This window comes from Cricetulus griseus, assembly GCF_003668045.3.
Source record: "Cricetulus griseus strain 17A/GY chromosome 1 unlocalized genomic scaffold, alternate assembly CriGri-PICRH-1.0 chr1_0, whole genome shotgun sequence".
NCBI classification, from domain to species: domain Eukaryota; kingdom Metazoa; phylum Chordata; class Mammalia; order Rodentia; family Cricetidae; genus Cricetulus; species Cricetulus griseus.
Genome location: NW_023276806.1, coordinates 233,423,263 through 233,444,906, shown reverse-complemented (window position 1 = coordinate 233,444,906; position 21,644 = coordinate 233,423,263). Strand labels below are relative to the sequence as shown.

General features: G+C 53.8%; 2 protein-coding genes across 3 annotated transcripts in view; both read right to left on the bottom strand.

Moving 5' to 3' along the window:
- The window catches only part of Fance (FA complementation group E), a gene marked incomplete at its 5' end in the record, with an annotated part of 11,775 nt that extends 9,548 nt beyond the window's left edge, over positions 1–2,227 (bottom strand). The window contains 3 exons of the mRNA XM_035451439.1: positions 38–82; positions 775–1,384; positions 1,881–2,227. Of these exons, the coding sequence (XP_035307330.1) occupies positions 38–82; positions 775–1,384; positions 1,881–2,227 (1,002 nt within the window). The remainder of the gene's footprint in view (positions 1–37; positions 83–774; positions 1,385–1,880) is intronic.
- A 9,669-nt stretch (positions 2,228–11,896) lies between these two features.
- The window catches only part of Ppard (peroxisome proliferator activated receptor delta), a 63,747-nt gene continuing 53,999 nt past the window's right edge, over positions 11,897–21,644 (bottom strand). For both annotated transcript variants that reach the window (XM_027389034.2, XM_035450492.1), the window contains 5 exons: positions 17,348–17,502; positions 16,416–16,554; positions 14,983–15,185; positions 14,427–14,877; positions 11,897–13,761 (listed from right to left, as the gene is read on the bottom strand). In XM_027389034.2, the coding sequence (XP_027244835.1) occupies positions 13,514–13,761; positions 14,427–14,877; positions 14,983–15,185; positions 16,416–16,554; positions 17,348–17,502 (1,196 nt within the window). In that variant the 3' untranslated portion in view covers positions 11,897–13,513. The remainder of the gene's footprint in view (positions 13,762–14,426; positions 14,878–14,982; positions 15,186–16,415; positions 16,555–17,347; positions 17,503–21,644) is intronic.

Genomic DNA, 21,644 nt, shown 5'->3' with positions numbered 1-21,644 from the left:
AAGCCAGAAGGCTGTAGTGAACAGGAAGGACGGTCACCTCCTGGAAGGTCTTCAGCAGCTGCTGCAGCCGGGGCACCTGGTCCTGTGGAGGAGAGAACAGTCACTATTTCTGTAGTGCAGCAGGACCTGCCAGCGCCCTCTGCAGAAAACACCTGGGCAAGAGCTGGGAAAAAAGCGGCTCAACAGTTAGACACTTCCCTTTCCTCCAGGGTTCAGCTCCCAGCACCCATGCTGGGCGGCTCACAATCACCTGTAACTAGGTCTGGGAGACCCTACGCCCTGTTCTGGCTCCCAAGTGCACCACACGGGTGCACACACAGACAAGCAGGCACACACAATAAATAAAACCTTTGATGGGCGAAGGCAATTCAGGAGAAGCAGGAATGTGGGACCTCCATATTACAAGATGTGCAGAGCAGGCTTGTGTGAAACCCAGCCTTGTCTTTTCTGCATCCAACCTCAACGGGGCACATAGACCCCGTGTGGGCAGGCAGGCTGGCTGGATGTTAGCATGACTCACGCCGTCAGGTAGAGCAACAGAGGCCGAATCCTTCAACCCCACACCCTAGGTCATTAGGACAGGTGTTTCTAGCTCATAGTAACTCCTTCCCATCTCCATCAGTTTGGGGAGGGGAGGCTGCCCTCCTTCCATCCTCCATAACCCACCCCCTCATCCCTGCTCCATGGATACAGAGGTCCCTGCTGGGAAATGTGTCTCAAACAGCTTTCACCATTATCCAGGACCATTCTGAAACCAGCCTCCAGCCACGGTACCTGGACAACTTTGGGCAGTTCCACAACCTGAGCTGGACCCTTGGCCTCCTTCACACCTGGGCCAGTCTCAGGAGGCCTGGCTTCAGTAGCAGTCTGCTGTGGGTCGGGTGACATGCCTCCTGCATCCGACGGGGACTTCCATGGTTCCAGGCTGGGTCTCTCTTCCTGGTCCTTTCCCTCCTCCTCCTCCTCCAAACCGTGCAACCTTTTACAGGCTCTCTCTGACTCAGGGCTGCCGGGGTCTTCCTCTGGCTCCTTCCTGCGTTTCCCACACAGCTGTGAGTGCTGGTCCTCCTGTTCAGGATCTCGAGCCAGAGCCAATTTCAACCCCCTACCCCCCTGGCTCAGCTGCCCACACAGGTCTCGGAGCTGTGACTGACAGCTTGCCGACAGCGGAGAGGCTCCTTCCACAGAGGCTCCAATCCCCACATCCCTTCTTAATAGCTCCCAGAGGGCATGGAGCCAGGCATCAGAGGTAGATGCTTTGTCTTGCTGGGCAAGCTGCAGCACAGAATGGAGGCCGCTTTCAGGTAGCAAGGGTCGAACAGACATCAGCAGGGACATCAGGTTCTTCCGGCATACACCAGGCAACCGTAGCAACAGTGGGATCCTACGAACAATCAGAGTGTTTGTTTTCTGAGTTGGGGGTCTCGTTATGTACCGCACTCTGGCCTTGACCTCTCAATCCTCCTGCCTTAGCTCCCAGGTGCTCCGATTACATGCATGTGTCATACCAGGCGGGGCAGTCTGGGTAATGTCCAGCACTGTGGCAGGGATTGGGAGGTGATGCCTGCAAGAGTTGCTGAGGAGAGGGGGCCAGGCGTGGTGGCAGACACCTTAAATCCCAGCACTTGTGACGCTGTCGGCAACTTTGACTTTTTTTTTTAAAGAGATCAAGTACGAAAACAAAATCAATTTGCCTGCGCTTAGAATTATGAGCGACAAAAGGCGCGTGTGTGTCAGCCCAATGTTGGGGCGCTCGCCTGTGATCCTAGCACTCAGGAGAGGGCTGCAGGAGTTCGAGGCTAGCCTGGGCCACATGGAGCCCTGACTCAACTACACAAACACGCAGGGGGAGGCGGCGGGGGCCACGGGCGGGGACTCACAGCTCTAGGCGGCCGTCGGGGCCCCGCACCTCGGGCTCGGCGCGGCCCAGCGCCTCGAGGAAGCCGCCCCAAGGGAAGTGCTCCGCGCGGCGGCCCAGGGCGCGGAGAACCCCCAGCCCGCGCCCCGCGCCCTCGGGCCCCGCCTGCAGCGCCTGCAACAGGAGGCGGGCGGGCGCCTCCAGGGTGGCCCAGGGCTCCGCCCCGGCCGGGGCCACGGTGCCCGACACCCGTCGCTCCAGCGCGGGGCGGCGCGGGGCTCGCACGAGGGCCGGGAGCCGAGCTCCGGCGGACGTTCCCGAGCGCGCGCGCGCGGGAGACCCTGGAGGGCGGGGCCGGAAGGGGCGTAGTCAGCCAACAGTCCGGCTTGCGGGGGCGGGGAGGGGGCGGGTCCAGGGTTTGGGGCGGGCCCGGGGGCGGGGCGCTAGCGTCAGGAATCCGCGAGGCGCCGGCTGCACAGACGGGATGGTAGGAGGAGCCCGCCGAGGGGCGGGGCCGGAGCCCACAGAGGGGCGGGGCCGGAGCCCACAGAGGGGCGGGGCCGGAGCCCGCGACTTGCACCAATGCGCTCCGCGCTGCTGAAAAGGCTGCCCAATCTGATTCCTTCTCCTCGTCGTCTTTCTTAACGTTCCCGTCTTATTTATTTTCTGTGTGCATGGGTCTGCATGTGTGTCCGGGCACCACGTGTGTGCCGGGTGCCCGCAGAGGCCAGGAGAGGACGTCTGATCCCTGGGGGCTCTGGGTGCTGGGGTGACCGCTGAGCCACGTCCCCAGCCCCGTCTCCAGTTCCCTGTTTTCTGTGTACGTGTGTGTATATGGATGGGGGTGCAGCAGCCCTCGGAGGTCAGAAGGGAAAATCAGATTCTCTGGAGCCTGACAGACCCCAGTCTTTTATGAGAACACTCTTAACCGCTGAGTTCTCTCTCCGGCTCCTATCCCCTTTAAATTTTATTTTTAATCTTGTGTGCTTGTGTGGGGGAGGTATTTGCTTGTTTATTTGGTTTGTATGTGCCCTCGGAAGCCAGAAGGACTTTGATTCCCTGGATCTGGACTTCCGAACCTGGGTTCTCTGTAAGAGAGCAATATGGGCTCTTAACTGATGAGCCATCTCTCCAGCCACAAATTACCAAATACTTTGACTGTGATAATTACTTTCAGGAAGAATAAAGAGAGATATCTTGCAATGCACCCGATAAAGACGGGGTCAGTGAGCCTGTAGAGAGGTCTCTGCAGGCACAGAAGGAACAGTGCGATGGCCTTGGGACTGCAGGGTGGCTGGAGGGGGATCAGAGAGGTCACCAGGCTTGGTCACACAGAGAACATTGGCTTTCTGCTCTGACTATCATGGGAAGCCATGGTAGTATTTTAAACTGAGAAGTACAGCCAGGGCCATCGGAGCCCAAGAACCTGCCACACCCCCGGCCTCAACTACAGCCTCATTCTCTGAGGTCCTGCATTTGAACCATCTGGGCAGAACAGGGACCGAGTTCTAAACCTGGTTCCAGGACCCTGGAAGTTCCAGATTTAGAGAGGTCCAAGATGTTACATCCCCACCCTCTGAGGAGTGCACAGGAAGTCTTCCGGAGGCCAAGCACAACAGATGACAGGGCAGGGCTAGAAGAGAACAACGGTTTTCACATAGCTCGGGGACAGCTCAGGTATATTTTATTGGTTTTCTTCCAAAATCCTTCTACAAAACAGTACAATTAAAAACAAAACAAAACACCAACCTGTAGAGCAGGTAAGCACACTCCCTCTCCCTCTCGGTGGGACTCTCCCCATCTCAACACCCATGACCCCCATCTGGGAAACTGGAGCTCACAGGGGTGGAGGTGGAGGGAGGGTTTGCCACCAAAGCCCGAGTGAGTATCACCCAGCGCTAAGATTTCCCACTCAGCAGGCCCCTCCCCTTCCCCTCTCAAACAGCCAGGGCACAGTGTGGGAAGAACACATCTTTCTCTAGATTGGTGGCTTCTAGGAATGATGCTGGCCCCAACACCATAAAGTAGATTTATAAAGAAAAATACCCAAGAAGCCTTTGGTTTTGACCACAGCAGCCTTGGGGATAGACTCACAGGTGAGGCAGGACAGGTTGGACACAGCATAGCATTGTCTCATTAGGGTTTGCAATCATCTATATTGATCATGTAATGCATTATATTTAAAAATATATTTTTTAAAAACAGGTTCTAGGCTGGGTGTTGGTGGCGCATGCCTTTAATTCCAGCACTCAGGAGGTAGAGGCAGGCGGATCTCTGTGAGTTCGAGGCCAGCCTGGTCTCCAGAGCGAGTGCCAGGATAGGCTCCAAAACTACACAGAGAAACCCTGTCTCGAAAAAACCAATAAATAAATAATAAATAAATAAATAAATAAACAAACAGGTTTTCACGTAAACCAGACTGCCTGCCAACTGAGGATGCTCTGTAACACCTAAGCCCCCTGCCTCCATCTCCCAATTACTGGGATTAAAGGTGTGTACCCATACTCCTGTGTGGCACAAATCGAGGGTCTTATGTCTGCTGGGCATGCATTCAACGGACAGACTGACCCGCAACCCCAGCCTTCATGGGCATGGTATCAGTTACTTCTCTATTGCTATGCTAAAACAGCATGACTAAGGCAGCTTGTATGACAGTGAGTTGATTGGGGCCTATGGTTCCAGAGGGTTAGGAGCCCATGAAGGCAGAGGGAAGGCTTGAGGACTGGAGTAGGAACAGCTGCGGTTAAACTTCAAGCACAAGCAGAGAGCAAACTGGGAATGACCCTGGGAATGGCACATGGCTTTGCAGCTCAACACTGGTCCCTGGTGACATACTTCCTCCAGTAAGGCCTCCTAACACTTCTTAAGCTTATCTAAATAGTGACACCAACTGGGGTCCAGTGGCCAGTGGCCAGAGCATCAGGCAGGAACTGGCATATTCAGTCAGACTTGAAAACCAGTGTTCTTCTCCCCAAATAGAGAACTGGAACCAGACTGAGAGGCAGTAAAAGAGAGATGGAGCATTGCCTTCAAGCCACGTTCCTCCAGGAGGAAGGGCACTCAAGACCGGCCCATAACGTTCTCCATACAGTACCAAAGGACTCGCTAGCATCCTGGCGTAGGGTTGAGGGCATGCCACTGCCTTCCAGCAGGGGGCAGTGACGTACCTTAAGGGATACCCTTCTAGAATTATGTCTCTAGACAGCCAACTGGGCAATCTTTTTTTTTTTTTTTTTTTTTTTTTTTTTTTTTTTTTTTTTTATAAACGAAATTTTACTGGGAACATACAAGGAGGGAAGGTCACAGATAACCCCCAAATTTGCCTCTGTAACCACGTTAGAACACTCATAGTATTGGGACACTCATAGTATTGGGTCCTTAGCTGTTGAGCTGTGGACTAAGAAATGTTGACCAATCAGGCCAGAAGGGCCTTGGACACTTGTGGTCAGCCTCAGGGAGGCCAGCCAGGGTAGTGAGTACACTGAGGAGTTTGCTTATCACATAAGCCTTCTCTCCTAGATTCCAGGACACGCCCTTTACAGACACAGGGCCCTCAGTGCATCCAGGTGCAGCAAAAATCCCTCAGAACAACTGTCTTTTCCTCTTCCAAAACCTACCGCCAGGATGGCTCCATGAGGTGGCCCCATGGGAAATCTCTAGCTTCCCTTTCCTGGCCCCTACGTGACAACAGCCATGTCAGCACCTGTGCTGGAATCTTTCGGTTACTTTTTTGTTGGTTTGTTTGTTTTGAGACAGGCAGAAACATTATATAGCTCTGGCTGGAACTTGCTGTTAGATCAGGCTGGCCTCAAACTCTGCCTGCTTTGTCCTCTGCTTCCTAAGTGCTGGGGTTAAAGGTGTTCCCCCTGCCATGTCTCTTTTTCTTTTCTTGTTTCTAATGTTGTGGTTTAATTTTTGTGACAGAGTTTCATGTAGCTCAGGCTGGCCTCAAACTTGCTATGTAATAAAAGATGGCATTGGACTTCTGCTCTTCCTGCCTCCTCCACCTGAATGCTGGGATTACAGCTATGTGCCAGCTGTCATGCTGGGTGTATGTGGTCATGGGGCTGGAACCCAAAGCTTCATGCAAGCTAGGCAGGTATTCTGCCAGCTGAGCCACATCTCCAGCCCTGAAGCAAAAAGTGTGTTTGCTTTTTTTCACTCTTTTGAAGATTCTCTTTTTATTTTATGTGTTTTGCCTGCATGTGTATCTGTGCACCACTTGTTTGCCTGGTGCCTGCAGAGGCCAGAAGAGGGTGTTGGAATCCCTGTTATAGTTACAGATGGTTGTGGCCAGTCATTCTCCCAAACACAGTCCCAATACAGCCCCAGGTGGCATTAAATGTTTCTGAGCTCCCGGGTCCTCTAGATCTTAGCATCCCCAAGAGCCATCTGCCCCCATCACCTGACTTCCCTGAGTCCAGGCTCAGCTGTGGGGTCCTGAGCTCCTGGGTGAGATCTGACTCAGCCTGAGGCTGCTGGGAGCAGCTAAGGTTCCTGTGAGCAGTTGTCAGGAAGTGGTCTGCTCACTCACTCACATGGCATCTACTGAGAGCCAACTGCACGCAAGGCTTTGCTTCGGCCCAGATCCTGCCCTGGAAGGACTCAGGAATGTCATATAACCACCGTGCACCCTGCAGTATGGTACCCACTGCCTACAGGCACCTGTAATGGTCCAACATAGGTATTCTGAATGTAAAATATATTTAACACAGACTAAAACATTTTATGTTGATTGAATTAATTGATAATATCGTACATGCAATTTTGATATATTAGGGCTACATAAAAAAACTTTTTTCTTTCTTTCTTTCTTTCTTTCTTTCTTTCTTTCTTTCTTCCTTTTTTTTTCAATACAGGGTTTCTCTGTGTATCCCTTGCTGTCCTGGAACTCACTCTGTAGATCAGGCTGGCCTCAAACTCACGAAGATCTGCCTTCCTCTGCCTCCCGAGTGCTGGGATTAAACCACCACCGCCTGGTTCATAAAATGCCTTTGTGGGTGGTTGAGATAGGGCTCTGTGTAGCCCAGTCCATCCCAGACCCACAGCAATCTCCTGAGTCCTGGGGTTGCATATGTGAGCCTCCATGCCCGACTACAGTGAATTATTTTTAGCCACTAAAAAGGTATCTAGTGGGACTGGAGAGATGGCTCAGTGGTTAGGAGCACTTGCTGCTTTACAGAGGGGCTGGATTCAGTCCCAGCACCCACCCAGCGGTTTACAACCATCTATACCCCCAGTTCCAGGGGATCCAAAGCCCTTTTCTGGTTCCATGGACACTGCATGCACGTGGTATGCAAAGACTCATGCAGACACAAATAAATAGAGATAAATACATCAATCTCCATCCCCCAAAGCCTACCTTTCGAAGGGTTTGTTGGTGATGCCTCAGGAGGCTGAGGCAGAAGGTCTGAGTTTGAGGTCAGCCTGGGCTACAATAGTATAAGGTCCAGGAACGACCATGTCTCAAGAAGGCAAAAGAAGGGCTAGGGCACTGGCTGCTCCTGCAGAGGACTGGGGTTTGATTCCCAGCCCCCACATAGAGGTTCACACTATGACTCCAGGTTCAGGGGAATCCCATCCCCTCTTCTGGCCTCTGAAGGTACCAAGCATGCAAATGCTGCACAGGCAAACACCCATACACATAAATAAATAAAGTGATGGTTTGGGTGAGAACGGCCCCCAGAGGCTCATATATTTGAGTGTTGGTCCCCAGCTGATGGAACTGTTTCTGGAGGATTAGCAAGTGTGGCCAGTTGGAGGAGCTACACCACTTCAGGCGGGCTTGAGGTTTCAAAAGCCCACACCACACCCAATTAGCTCTCTTTCTGCCTCCTGCTTGTGACCAAGATGTGAGCTCTCAGCGCCCTGCCCGCCTGCCTGCCGCCGTGCTCCCCATCACGACGGTCACGGACACTAACCCTCTGGGTTTGTAAGCCCCCAACAAGATCTTTCTTTTATGAGGTCCTGGGTCATGGTGCTTCGACCCTGCCTCCCTCCCTCCCCACCAAGTCAACACTCCTCTCAAGACTCTGGACAGAGCTGGCACTGTTGTAACCTTGTCCCCAGTCAGTCCACTAATTCTTTTATTGACCAGATTGGCTGGTGCAGGTGATAGGAAGATTTTTAGGTCAAAGTCTGTCCATATCCTCCCAGCCGGCTGGAGATCAAAGCCAGGGCCTCACACTTCCTCCACAGATGCATCAAATTCATAAGTGACTTGGCTTTCAACAGACAGATTGGATCCCAAACGATGTCACCCCTTTCTAGTGCTTCCCTGAGGTCCAGACCCACGCCTATGTAGTTGCTGGGGACAGCTGCTGCCCCAGGATAGTGTCCGTTCCAGCTGCAGGCCTGGTGGGATGTGGGCAGGGACGTCCAGGGGGGACCTTCATCCCACATGACCTGAAAAGGGAAGGAGCCGTAGCCAGCTGCTGACCTCATACAGGCCTGAAAGACTTGTGTGGGGCTCCAGGGGTGTGTGGCAGGAGGCCTTTGGGGTCTTCTGGTAAATACTGCAAGACTCCAAGAATATTGGAAAGCAAGGTGACCTAGGTTATGAGGGCCGGGGACCCAGAACTGAGGGCATGCACAACCGAGGCCTGGTGGGAGCCTCCACTGAAGGAGGTGTAAAACACATGGTCAAGCTAAGTGTGGTGTTCATCCTGGGCTACTCCAGGAAGTCCTGGGGACCTGACCTCCCATCCAGGTCACTGCACGGGGGCCTGGTTTATTATTATCCATGACGTCAGTTTGCTATACAGGTCACAAGTAATTAGAATATTATCAGTGTCACAGTGCCAAGGCCACAGTCAGAGGAGGTACGGTGGGGGTGAGGGCGCTTGTCAGGCTCCATTCAATCAGGACACTCTAGGTTGGGTAGCCAGGCTGTCAGTAGAGCCCGAAAAGTCACTTGATCTGGGCAGAATGAGGAGTGACCCTGAGCATGTGTCTTTCTTCCCCACCACCCCTGTTGAAACACCCATGGCATGGGAGTTACTGGGAGCCTGGGTCTCCATGGCCCTGGAGAGGGACCTCAGGTTAGATGTTGCCCCTCCAATGCCAGGCTGGCAAGCAACCCTTGAGCCACACCAGGAAGCAACAAGAAAGCAAAGGACAGGGTGACCCTGACAGGTTCCCTCTCAGTGAGTCATTCTCATGTCAGGTCCTAAAAACAAGTGTCCTGGGTGGGGTCCTGGGTGGTGGCATGTTGGTCTTAAGGTGCCTGCTCCTTCCCTGGGGAGGTGCTAAGCAGCCTGGCTGGGTACAGGGACACCGGTCCCTGAAGAGCCCCTTCCATGGAGGCCCTGGAGACTGGGAGGTGATCAGGGACTTCCCTCTGAGGTAAACAGTCTGTTGTGTAAGTTGTTTTCATCTGGGAACCTGTGATGGGTTTGGAGGCTGGAAAGGATACAGTGAGGTCACGACCGAGGATGCTTGGCACGGGCAGCTGGACGTGAGTCCCAGCGGGGGAAGAACCAAGGCCTTGGGCCAGGAGACCTGAGTGACCTGGGTCAAGTGCTTCTGGGCCCTCAGTCTTGGATCTTCTCTGTGCTGTGTACCAAGACGGATGGGGAAGGAAGGGCCACGGCCTCTAAGCTGACTTGTAAGACTTTATTCCACTCTGATGGGCAGGGCTAGACTGTTGCGAGATATTTGATTACCCTGTGCAACGATATGTCACTGTGATTGGTTTAATTAATAAAAAGCTAAAGGCCAATAGCTAGGTAGGAGATACAGGTGGGACTTCCAGACAAGAGAGCTCTGGGAGAAGAACGGGGAGAGACACCAGAGGACACAGAGAGGAAGCAGGCTGTGCAGAGGTAAAAAGCCACAAGGCAGAACTCAGATTAGTATAAATGGGTTAATGTAAGTTATAAGACCTAGTGGGATAAGCCTAAGCTACATGCGGAGCTTTCATAATCAATAATAAGTCTCTGTGTAGCTTTTAGTGAGCTGCGGCACAAAGACTGGGGCTGAGCAGGCACGCAATCAGGTAAATATGAGAGTTTTAACAATTATGATTGTTGTTGAGAAGGGGTCTCACTATATCATCCTGGCTGGCCTTACAGTCACTGTTCCTCCCGCCGGGCGTTGGTGGCGCACGCCTTTAATCCCAGCACTCGGGAGGCAGAGGCAGGCGGATCTCTGGAAGTTCAAGGCCAGCATGGCCTCCAGAGCGAGTGCCAGGATAGGCTCCAAAGCCACACAGAGAAACCCTGTCTCGAAAAACCAAAAAAAAAAAAAAAAAAAAAAAAAAGTCACTGTTCCCTGAGTCCTGGGATTAAAGGCGAGTGCCACTTCATCCAGCAACAGGAAGATTTTAAACTGAATTCTAACAACTGTCCATTCCTCCCTGTAGTTAGACGCTTGACTGGGGGGCTGGAGAGATGGCTCAGAGGTTAAGAGCACTGGCTGTCCTTCCAGAGGTCCTGAGTTCAATTCTCAGCAACCACATGGTGGCTCACAGCCATCTGTAATGAGATCTGGTGCCCTCTTCTGACCTGCAGGGATATATGCAGACAGAACACTGTATGCATAATTAATAAATAAACCTTAAAAAACAACAACTGTCGCCGGAAGGTGGTGGTGCGCGCCTTTAATCCCAGCACACGGGAGGCAGAGGCAGGTGGATCTCTGTGAGTTCCAGACCAGCCTGTTCTACAAGAGCGAGTTCCACGACAGTCTCCAAAGCCACCAAACCAAACCAAACCAAACCAAAAACTTCCCTGCTTCTCTCTTTCTTCCTCACTCTCTGTCCTGTTCAGTTCTTCTATTTCTCACTCGCTAGCTTTCCCGGGCCTATAAAAAACTGGTTAATAATCTCATGGCTCATCTTGCACCCCTTCTTATTTCTAATTTAAGCAAAAACCTAGCATGTGTCCCTGCAGGCTACAAGAGGGCACCAGATCTCATTACAGATGGTTGTGAGCTGGGAATTGAACTCAGGACCTCTGGAAGAGCAGCCAGTGCTCTTAACCTCTGAGCCATCTCTCCAGCCCCATCCAACGCCTGGCTTTAATCTTTATTTTATGTGTATGTCTTAGGGTTTTATTGCTATGAAAAGACACCATGTTGGTGACAACTCTTATAAAGGAAAACGTTCCACGCATGCCCAGAGTCCTCAGGGAGGCTTTAATGCATGACGGGTAGCACGTCCCTGTGCGTGTCCGCCTGTCATTAGGGGCCAGGGTCAGCCAGGTGTGTGTCCTAACAATCCAGACTCTTGTTTATCATAAAAAGGCAGACCACGTAGCCACAGAGAAACCCTGTCTCGGAAAACGAAAACAAAAAAAAAAGAAGGCAGAACACCATATACATAATAAATAAAATCTTAAAAAAAAAATTGTCGTTACACACATAAAAAAAAAAAAAAAGCCAGGTGTTGGTGGCGTATGCCTTTAACCCCATCACTCGGGAGACAGAGATCTGTGAGTTTGAGTCCAGTCTGGTCTACAGAGTGAGTGCTAGGATAGGCTCCAAAGCTACACAGAGAAACCCTGTCTCGAAAAACAAAAGCAACAAAAAGATTACAAATAATTATTCTAAAAAGGGGGCCAGCAAGATGGCTTAGTGGGAAAGGGCATTTGCCACCAAGCCTGACTACTTAAGTTCATCCCTAGGACCCACACGGTGGGAGGAAAGAGCTGACTCCAGCAAGTTGTCCTGTGTGTGACACATACCCTGACCACACCTCACACTGTAGAACTCGATGGCCTCCTTGCTCCATCGGAAATGAAGAAGAGAGAGTCCTGGTCTCTTGGGACATGGCCAACTGATTTAAGTCCCACTCATGGCCCAGGCCTCCTCCTTCTTCAGGAATCCCATGTTACCTACCACTCCTCAGAACACGTGGACTGTTGGCAAGAACAATGCTACCCATGTACTGAAGTGACCCAAGGAGAGCAGCGAGGACCAGAGCAGATCCCAGGCCAGTACCGGGAGATTCCTTTGGCCTCCACGCTGCCATCCCTGGCTATGGCAGTAGAGGTGTCCCTTAGTCCTCAGAATAGCACGAAGAACTCAGAAGGCTTCAAGTCAACTCTTAAATACTTAATTACCATTTATTAAAGTTCTGTCAGTCTGTATACACTATTTATATTAAAAACACAGGAAGCTGCGCTCCTAGCAAAAATATACATTTCAGTTTTGGAGACTTCAGACCCTGAGAGGAGCTGCACCCTCAGCACCAGACCTGGGCAGGGACAGGGATAGGGACAGGGACCGGGTGGGTCAGGGATTGCAGCTCCACCAAGACCTGATCAGTGGAGGCGGGGCGGGGGCAGGGAGGGATAATCTGGCTGTCCCCTCTCCAAGTCACTTCCCTCCAGAGCTGTGGTCAAACAGTTAAGGCCCTGGGGACAAAACCCAGATGGGATCCAAGACATCAGGGCTTGAAGCCCAGGCTTCCAGTGCTTTTCTGAGAGCCTGGCTGGTGGCTCCCTGTGGGCCTGGGCAGGATGAGCCTGGGCTCTGCTGGGCTGGGCTTAGCTCTTGGTCTCAGGAGAGCCTGGAGGGGTCTGAGCAGGGGATGGGAGCACCCAGCAAGCTCCAGGCCACTTGTAGCTGCAGCTGGAAGCTGGTGACCAGCCAGGCGAAAAAGAGAAGGTCATGGAGCTGCTGAGGTGTGTGAATGTGAGGGGGACTGGTCAGAGAAGCCCTGGCAACTCTGCCTACTCACAGATCACTAACCCTAGGGACAGCTGTCTCCCAGACACCTGTCTGGGGAGGGGAGGGGCCCTGTGGTGACCAAGAGGTGAGCCAGTGCCATGGTTACACCAAGGCAGTTGCAGGAGGCAGGTGTGCCAGTGCCTCCTGGGTAGAGGAAAGAGCAGCTACGTCCAATTTCTCGAACTGGGTCTGCCAGTCTGAATGCTGCTATAGGGTGGGGGCCAGTGGGGTACTGATGGAGAGCCTGCCCCGCGTGGTGTCTGTTCTCTAACCCTGGGACCCAAACCCAAGTCCTGGCATCAGAACTTAAGTGTGCTGTTCCTTCTGGCCAATTTCTACCATCCTCCTCTTCAAAGGGAGTGCAGGACCCCATCTGGAGGGGGTATCCCTGGGGCAGCACAGGGCAAGAGGAATAGAGTGTGTCAGAGTTGGAGCGGGGTGCCCTGGGTTGAGGAGACAGCCTGGGAGAGAAATCTGGCTCCCGGCCCAGGCTCTGTGCCCACTCTTCTCTGCAGGAGGAACCTTGGGATGGTGACCTTAGAGTCAGCCAGGCCAAGCTTCTTGGAAAGCTGGGCCCAGAGCTTAGTGTTTCTTTGGATGGCTCGAATCTTTGAAGAGGGAAACAAAGATGAGGCAGGACCAGGCCAGGGTAGGCCCCACTGCTCCCGGAAAGAGGCAACGGCAGAGGTGCTATTCTGGGCTGATGGTGAGCACACCAACTGCCTTACTGACATGATTCGGACAGACATGGGGACAGGCTGGGAGGAGGAGGAAGAGCAGGGAAACAGCAGGAACAGGAAGCGCTGGGGAGAAGGGGGCAGGAGGCGGGGAGGGGGAGGGTCTGGGCCAAGTGTCTGGAGTGTTGTGAATGGGCTCCAGCTGCTTGGGCTGTGCCCAGTGCTTGTGGGCTGGTCCTCAGGACAGTCAGTCCCATGGCTGGGCCCAGCTGGAGCCTGTGGGAGGGTGGGAGGCCTGGCTGCGGCCTCAGTACATGTCCTTGTAGATTTCCTGGAGCAGGGGGTGCAGCAAGGTTTCGCTCTCTGTCTTCTTTAGCCACTGCATCATCTGGGCATGCTCAGTGACCAGCTGCCTCAGGTCCGCCATCTTCTGCAGCAGCTTGGGGAAGAGGTACGGGCTGTCAGGGTGGTTGACTTGCAGGTGGACCTCCAGAGCCCGCAGAATGGTGTCCTGGATGGCCTCTACCTGTGGCACGTTCATGAGGCCTGGACGGTCTGTGGGGACACGGGGTCTGAGTGGAGTCTCAGGGCAGGGCAGGGCTGGGCAGGGCGGGGCAGAGGAACCTCCTAGCCCCCTCAGGGATCTCTCTGCCCAGATGGATCTGAGCTTTGCGCTCATGCCTGTGTACTCCGCTCCCTGCCCCCGGTCTCCACACATCTTCTGTTTCTGACCAATTGTTTTTCCTCATCTGGCAGAGCCCTGTGTTTCCTGGCTAAGACACATGGTGCCCAGATTCAGATCCTGGCTCTGTGGCTCTGGGCATCAGTGTCCTTAACCCAGAGTGCTGTGAGGAGCAAATAAGTTATAAACAAGGACGGCTTTGGCCTGACAGGAGCTCTGTGCCCCTGTGGGTGAGCAGGTTTACCTTTGTGTTATATTGGACTAGAAAAATGCAAAAGTAATACAGAAGCTTCTTCACCACCCATAAATAACAGCCTTTAACACAATGGTATATTTCTCCTTTCCACCCAGTACTGGGATTGAGCTCTGGGCCTCCCGCTAGTTAGCCAAGCACTCTACCACCAAGCTATATCCCTAGTAGGGCCAGCTTATCTCTTTATGCTTCTAGCCTCTATCTGTTTAACAAGCTGCACATGTGGCCTGTGCTAAACTGTCTGAGGCCAGGCTTGGTCCCTTGCAGTGAGAGCCACCCCCTCACCTCCACACAGAATGATGGCTGCGATGAAAAGCGCCAGGTCACTGTCGTCGAGTTCCAGTGCATTGAATTTGACGGCAAACTCAAACTTGGGCTCAATGATGTCACTGAAGGGCTTGCGGAGACTGCGCAAGAATTCATGGGTGACGAAGCCACTGCCATTGGCCACCAGCAGCCCGTCTTTGTTGACGATGGAGGCCAGCATGGCAAAGATGGCCTCGTGCACGCCGTACTTGAGGAGAGTCACCTGGTCGTTGAGGAAGAGGCTGCTGAAGTTGGGGATGCTCTTGGCGAACTCGGTGAGCTCGCGCACCGTCTCCACCGTGGTGCACTGGCAGCGATAGAAGACGTGCACACTGATCTCCTTGTAGGGGGGCAGCCCGTTCACCAGCTGCTTCCACACCAGGCCCTTCTCCGCCTGCCACAGTGTCTCGATGTCGTGGATGACAAAGGGCTGAAAACCAGCCTCATCAGAAGCCAGGCCTGGGAAAGGGGAGGGACCCCGCCCTTGTGTCCCCTGAACCCCACCTCAGAGCCCAGGCTGGCCAGTGGCACTCACTGCGTTGTGGCTGGACTTGCCGGTGAGGATACTACGGGCCTTCTTTTTGGTCATGTTGAAGTTTTTCAGGTAGGCGTGGTAGATGTGCTTGGAGAAGGCCTTTAGGTCGGCCAGCTGCGGGTTTTGCGGGCACCCCTCACTGGCCGTCAGCCCTGCCACTAACTTCCTCTTCTCGGCCTCTGGCATCCGTCCGAAGCGGATGGCTGTACAGGGGTTGAGGGCTAGTTAAGGAGGAGCTAAAGAGGCAGGGGCCAGCACCTCTCCTTCCCCTGCTCCTCTCAGGTGAAGAGGAGTCATCCTTTGGGGGCCCGGGGCCCTCAGAGGCCCCGCAGCCAGCAGGTGACCAGTGTTGAGGCAGCCCAGGGCCCCAACTCCCTGAGAACCTTTGCTGACTTGGCTGGGGGCTGGCAGGGCAGCTAGAAAGAGCCTTTGGTGACCAGGGTCGCATCTGAGCCCCAGTTCATCACCTCTCTACCATGTGACTTTGTTCTTTTGCCTTCTTTGTGGGTCAGGAAAAGTGAGATCCTTAAAACTCACTAGAATAACAAGGGGCATCACACAAGCAGTCAGAACCCAGAGCCACGGGGCTGTGGTGATAGCCCGGTTGGTAAAGTGCTTCTGTGGCAAGCCTGAGGTCTCGAGGCCACAGAGCTCACGTGAAAAAGAGCTGGGTGTGAGGGCCCAACAGAGGTGGAGCCCAGGTGCTCCCAGCCAATGAGAGACCAGCTCAGAACTAGAGGTGGATGGCATCTGAGTTGTCCTCTGGCCTCCACACACATGCATGTACACTGGCATGCACACGCGCACACACACACACAACTACAGTCCGAAAAATGAAGCAGGCCCTGGTTTGCCCTGAGGCTTCCTAGGGCTCCCTGTGGCCCCTGCAAAGGAACAGCACAGGTACACATGTGGACAAGCCCGAGACCCACCAGAACCCACACTTAGGAGGAGCCAGAGATGGCTTGAAGATGCCGCGCGTGCGTGCGTGCGTGCGTGCGTGCGTGTGTGCGTGTGTGTGTGTGTGTGTGTGTGTGTGTGTGTGTGTACGCATTCCAGTGGCTTGACCAGCACAGGTGTAAGCTGGAAGCATCCCTATTCTTTGGAAGCCTGAGGCAAGAATGGCTCAGTCTCCTGGAGTATCTGACCACAGGGAATTCCCACCTGGAACCTGGCTCCTGTGCACCCTTAACAATTACAGACCAAGGAAACTCTGGCCTTCGCTTTGCAGGTTCTGTCAGGCTGATGTGTGGGAGGCAGGTGAGCCACGGGCACAGAGGGCAACTGACCACCCAGGCCTCACGGTCCCTCAGACCTGGTGTCTACACCAGCAGACAGCAGCCATGTCCACACACTTGTCTGTGCCAGGCCAGGCGTTTGGGCACGCTCTGGCAATGCAGGGGCCCTGAGCTAGGTTGTGGAGCCACCCTCACCGTTGTGCGACATGCCAAGCGCCAGGCACTTCTGGAAGCGGCAGTACTGGCACTTGTTTCGGTTCTTCTTCTGGATCTTGCAGCTCCGATCACACTTCTCGTACTCAAGCTTCATGCGGATTGTCCGTCGGAAGAAGCCCTGTGAGACCAAGGGTGTAAGGAACCCGAGCTGCCGGGGAGGACCCAGTGGCAGTAAGGACACAAAAATGGCTGAATCTGGGAGTGGTGGGAATTTAATTAGTTTCTATTTATATGTATGGGTGTTCTGCCTGTTCTGTCTATGTACCACGTGTGTTTGGTACCTGTGGAGGCCGGAAAGGTGGCAGGTCAGATCTCCCGAGATTGGAGTCACAGATACCTACCACGTGGGTGCGGGGAACCAGCCAGTGCTCTAACCACTAGGATAGCTCTCCAGCCCCGGTTTTTGTTTGTTTGTTTGTTGTTGTTTTTTTTTGGAAAAAAGGAAGGAAAGGTATGCCTAAAAAATTGTTTTTTAAGGGCTGGGTGTAGTGGCATACAACTTTAATCCCAGCACTCAGGAGGCAGAGGCAGGTGGATCTCTGTGAGTTTGAGGTCAGCCTGCTCTACAGAGTGAGTTCCAGGACAGCCAAGGCTATACAGAGAAACCTTATCTCTGAAAAAGAAAAAGACACAGGCACTGGAAACCAACTTCAAATACACAAATAGACACTCAGCCCAAGGTCACTCTGTCATGCCTGCCTCTGGAGCCCAATCTCCAAGGAATGCTGGCCACCCACAGAGACCGAGTGAGTAACTGGGTCAGCGGGCAGGTAGGTGTCTGTTTGGACAACTGTCATCTTTTCTCTTAGATGGCCCAGAGCTCAGGCCTGTAAGGAACCAAAAAGTTTTGCTAGGGGAATTTTCAGAGCCCCACCCCAGGCCGGCAAAATGCCGTGCGCCTCAGTCCGTACCTTGCACCCCTCGCACGCATGGACTCCGTAGTGGAAGCCTGAGGCCTTGTCTCCGCACACACGACACTCCATGTTGAGGCTGCCACCTGAGGCCCCATCACAGCCTATCTGCAGCTGGTCCAGCAGGGAGGAAGGACAGGAATTCTGGGAGAGGTCTGTGGATACAGGATGGGGGGGGGCAGTAGAACAGTCAGCTACCAGGTCTAAGAGGCAGGAGGAGGAGGAGCTGCAGCCCAGAGCTCAGCCCCGCAAGGGCTGTGTGACCTGGGAGCAGCTTTGAGAGGCCCCTGTCTTCACTTGAAGCACAGGGTTCAGGGTGGCTTTGCTGGGAAGATGGGTCAAGTCTTCCTGTGAGTGTGACCCATGTCGCTACAGCCTCCCAGCCTGGGAGAGAAGTGGGCTTGGCGGGGCTTTGGGGTCAGCAAGCAGCGATCTATGGTGCCTGCTGGGTAGAACGTGTCTGTTGGAAACTGTGGGGGTACAGACCTCTGCCCCGCTGGTCTCTTGGACTCCAGGGGCGCCATCAGGGATTTCTCTGAAAATGACTCCCTAAGCCCCGTGGGAGTGACAGTACAGGTGCGATGCTGACTGGCCCCGCCATTAAACGCAGAGGTTTGAGCTGAGGGTTTAAAGCTGGCAAGGAGAGTGGGAGGCCGTGACTGCGACTTCGGGATGAACATGCTGTCATGTGACTGGCAGCAGCCAGTCTCTTCTGCATCTGCTTCGAGACGCAGGGGTGAGAGAATAGGCTCTGCCTTGGGCCTTGGTCACCTCTCCCTCTCCCCCCAACACCTGCTTTATGGTCTGGGCTCTCTCCTGGGACTACAGACTGTCTTTGGAGACAGATGCCAAACCCCAAGACACTCAAGAAAGAGAAAGGCCCAAGCCACACGACCAACCCATACTAGCTCTCCCCAGCCTTCAACCTGCCTCTCACAACTCTACTCTGGTCACAGGAGGGGAACTCAGGCAGCAGAGACACGATGGGGGCGGGGCTGGTGAGGTTGGGGTGGTGGTGACATAAGATCATATGTGGCCCAGTACCCTAATTCTCAATGACTGTTATTCCAAAGGTCTAAATGGCCCCCAGGTGAGGAGAGTGGAACCCTCATCTTCTCTGGCAGGCTTTGGGCTTCTTAGAAGCTTGTCACCATCTGATTGGGGGGTGGTCCTGTGTATCCATGTGTGGGCCCCACCCACCAGGTGTGAGGGCTGGGAGAACAGTGCACACCAAAGCCCAAAGCCCAGAAGCTTTGGTACCAAAATACTGTAAGTAGCCGAGATACCCAGGTCCTACTAGCTACCTGCGGTACCCAGGGTGAGTGAGGGTCCAGGGGAATTGCTGCCTGAGAGAAGGCCCAGCTCAGCAGGTGGTGAATGGTGGGATGCCTTGGCCTGGGTGAGGACCTATTTAGTAGAAGCACAGGCTGTAACGGATACACAAGGCTAGAGAAGCAGGACCCATGGGGACGGTGTCATGTGAATGAATGTATATTGGGCAAACGGAAATGGTGTGTGGGTGGCTTTTCCAAAAACAACAGCTCCACTTGTCCTGGCTGACCACTTGACATCTCACCCAAAAGGCTGACACTTGACCTCCTGGTCAGAGGTGCAACAGATCCGTGATGACTGGAGCAGTGGTTCTCAGATCTTCTTCATAAGGAATGCAGTCCCGAGCCTCTCAGGCCCAGGCTACAAAAGGCGGGGGCTTGCTGTGTGGGCACTGACTACCTGCTGGAATTTTGTCTTCCTTTCCAAACCCTCTCTTTTTGGTGTTTTGAGACAGGGTTTCTCTGTGTAGCCCTGGCTGTCCTGGAACTTGCTCTGGAGACGGAGACGAGGCTGGCCTCGAACTCACAGAGATCCGCCTGCCTCTGCCTCCCCACTGCTGGGATTAAAGGCCTGTGCTACTACCCCTTAGCTACACCGTGAAGGAGGCATTGGGCCCAGAGGCTTGCCACCACCCACCCCCACCCCCCTGTGCCCCAGACACTCCCAAGAGTCTACTCCTCCCAGGAGGGACAGGTAAGCAGCCAGCGTTGCCAGGCGCCCCTCAGCAGCCAAGGGTCTTTTGGACTGTTTCTGTGTTTGAGATTGTTCTGAGACTGGGTCTAACTAATTAGTCCACACCAGTCTTGAACTCATGGTGCTGTTCCTGTTATCATGCCTGGCTGCTTCCTTTCTTTGTTGCTGAGGTAGACAATGGATGGCACCCGCAGATGAGGATAGAAAAGCCCGTGGAGGTGAAAGGTCACCCACCTGCCCTGTGCAGCTAGGGCTGGGACCCGCCTGCAGAGTGTGGCTTGTACACTTCCTATGCTCCAGGACGCTACTAGACACCTTCTAACCCTTCATTTCATATAAAACCGCAAAATAAACTTCAAGTCGGGCTTTGGGCCCCTGTATTACAGGTGAGAAAACTGAGGCTGACACTGTTAGGGACAGCTGCTGGGACGGCGGTTCATGCAGATCTGGCTAAGCCGTGACAGCCAGGCTTCTGTTCAAAGACCAGTCTAGATTTGAATCCCAGCACTCTGGAGGCAGAGGCAGGTGGGTCCTTGTGAGTTTGAAGCCAATCAGGACCACATAGAGAGACTCTGTCTCAAAAGGGAAAGAAAGCTAAAGATGTACTGACATTTAAATCAGGAGCTTTGAGCAAAGCTTCACTCTTCAGAATGCATGTGGCCCTCATCCTACAGGCGAAGGCTTTAAGAGAATGACTAGGAGAGGACACATCTCCACTTTCTCCATGCTTGAGCTGCTTCCCGGTGACACAGCCTGGCCTGCAGAATCAGGACTGGGGACCTAGGACTGCGTGAGGCAACTCTTGAGGGGGGAAGAGGGAGAGAGGCGGGGTGGGGGGGGAGGGAGAGACAGAGAGAGAGAGAGAGAGAGAGAGAGGGAGAGAGGGAGAGAGGGAGAAAGGGAGAAAGACAGGGGAGGATGGAGAGGGAGGGAGAGGGGGGAGAGGAGAGAGAGAGGAGGAAAGAGAGGGAGAGAGAAGACCTTTCCTGGTTCTGTCTATCGGACGCCCTGACTAAGGTGGTGGCAACCTGAGGATCAGAGTGGAACCATGCACCTGCTGCAGCAGCGCATGCATTCTCCTGCAACCGTGGGCACCTCCTCCTGTCAAAGAGTAGCGTTATTATGAGGTCATTCCCCAGACCCCGGAACTCAGTGTAAGCCCTGGCCCTGGCCCCCACGCGAGTGCCAGCTTAGCCATCGCTGAGGACAAGCTCAGCAAGCACACACTATCGACTTATCCCGTGTTCTTATTTGGTTGAAGGCTCTCCTGCACATCTTGCCTTGGGGGCTGGTGGCATGCTGCTGTCAGAGCCATGAGGTGGCACATGGGTCAGCTTGACTACTTACTGTTGTTGTTTTTGAGACAGGGTTTCTCTGTGTAGCCCTGACTGTCCTGGAATTTGCTCTGTAGACCAGGCTGGCCTCGAACTCAGGGGTCTGTTTGCCTATCTCTTGTGGGATTAAAGGTGTGTGCCACCGCACCCAGCTACCTGGGCACTTTCTTGATTGCTGTCTCATTTGCCTGGACTTTGGGCACCTCTGGGCTGGTGTTCAGCCCTGTCTACCACTGCCCGGCCCACTCTGGCCAGATGCCTGGCCCTGAGCACTCGCCAAGTAGCCAAGGAAAGGAAGCACATGTCAGAGGACAGCTGCTCCTCTCGTGCATGGGCTGCCATGAAGCGGGAGGGGCCGGGGCAGGAGAGGTGGGGCCAGTTCCCCAGCCAGGAGGGCCCTGGACATGTACTTCCTTGTTGTTGTGTGCCAGTGTGAGGCCTGTACTGCCCGCCTCGTGGGGATAGGATGGTCACAGGTGCTGGTTCAGAGCAGGGGACCTGAGTGTGAGCCTGCAGTGACCACCTGGGTCCCTGCTCTGCTGCAGGTGGTCTCTATGCCTTCCCGACGGGATCTCACTATGCAGACCAGGCTGGCTTTGGCTCACAGAGCTCTGTCTGCTTCTGTCTCCTATGTGCTAGAATTAAAGGCGTGCTCCACCATGCCTGGTAAATGTATCTATTTTAACTTTGGAATGGGAACGGAACAAGAGCTTTTTAAGTTATGAAAGTAACACATGGTTGCTAAGACACACAGGGCAGGCTGGGTGTTAAAATGGACACTCCTCACCCCATTCAGGATTGTGAATCAACTCCTTTAGCCCTTTGGTTTTCATTATCTAGCATCTTCTATTATAATAAGGTTTTCAGGCTTTGTGTTGAAACAGGCTGGCCTGGAACTTGTGATTGATTCTCCTGCTCCAGCTCCTAAGTGCTGGGAT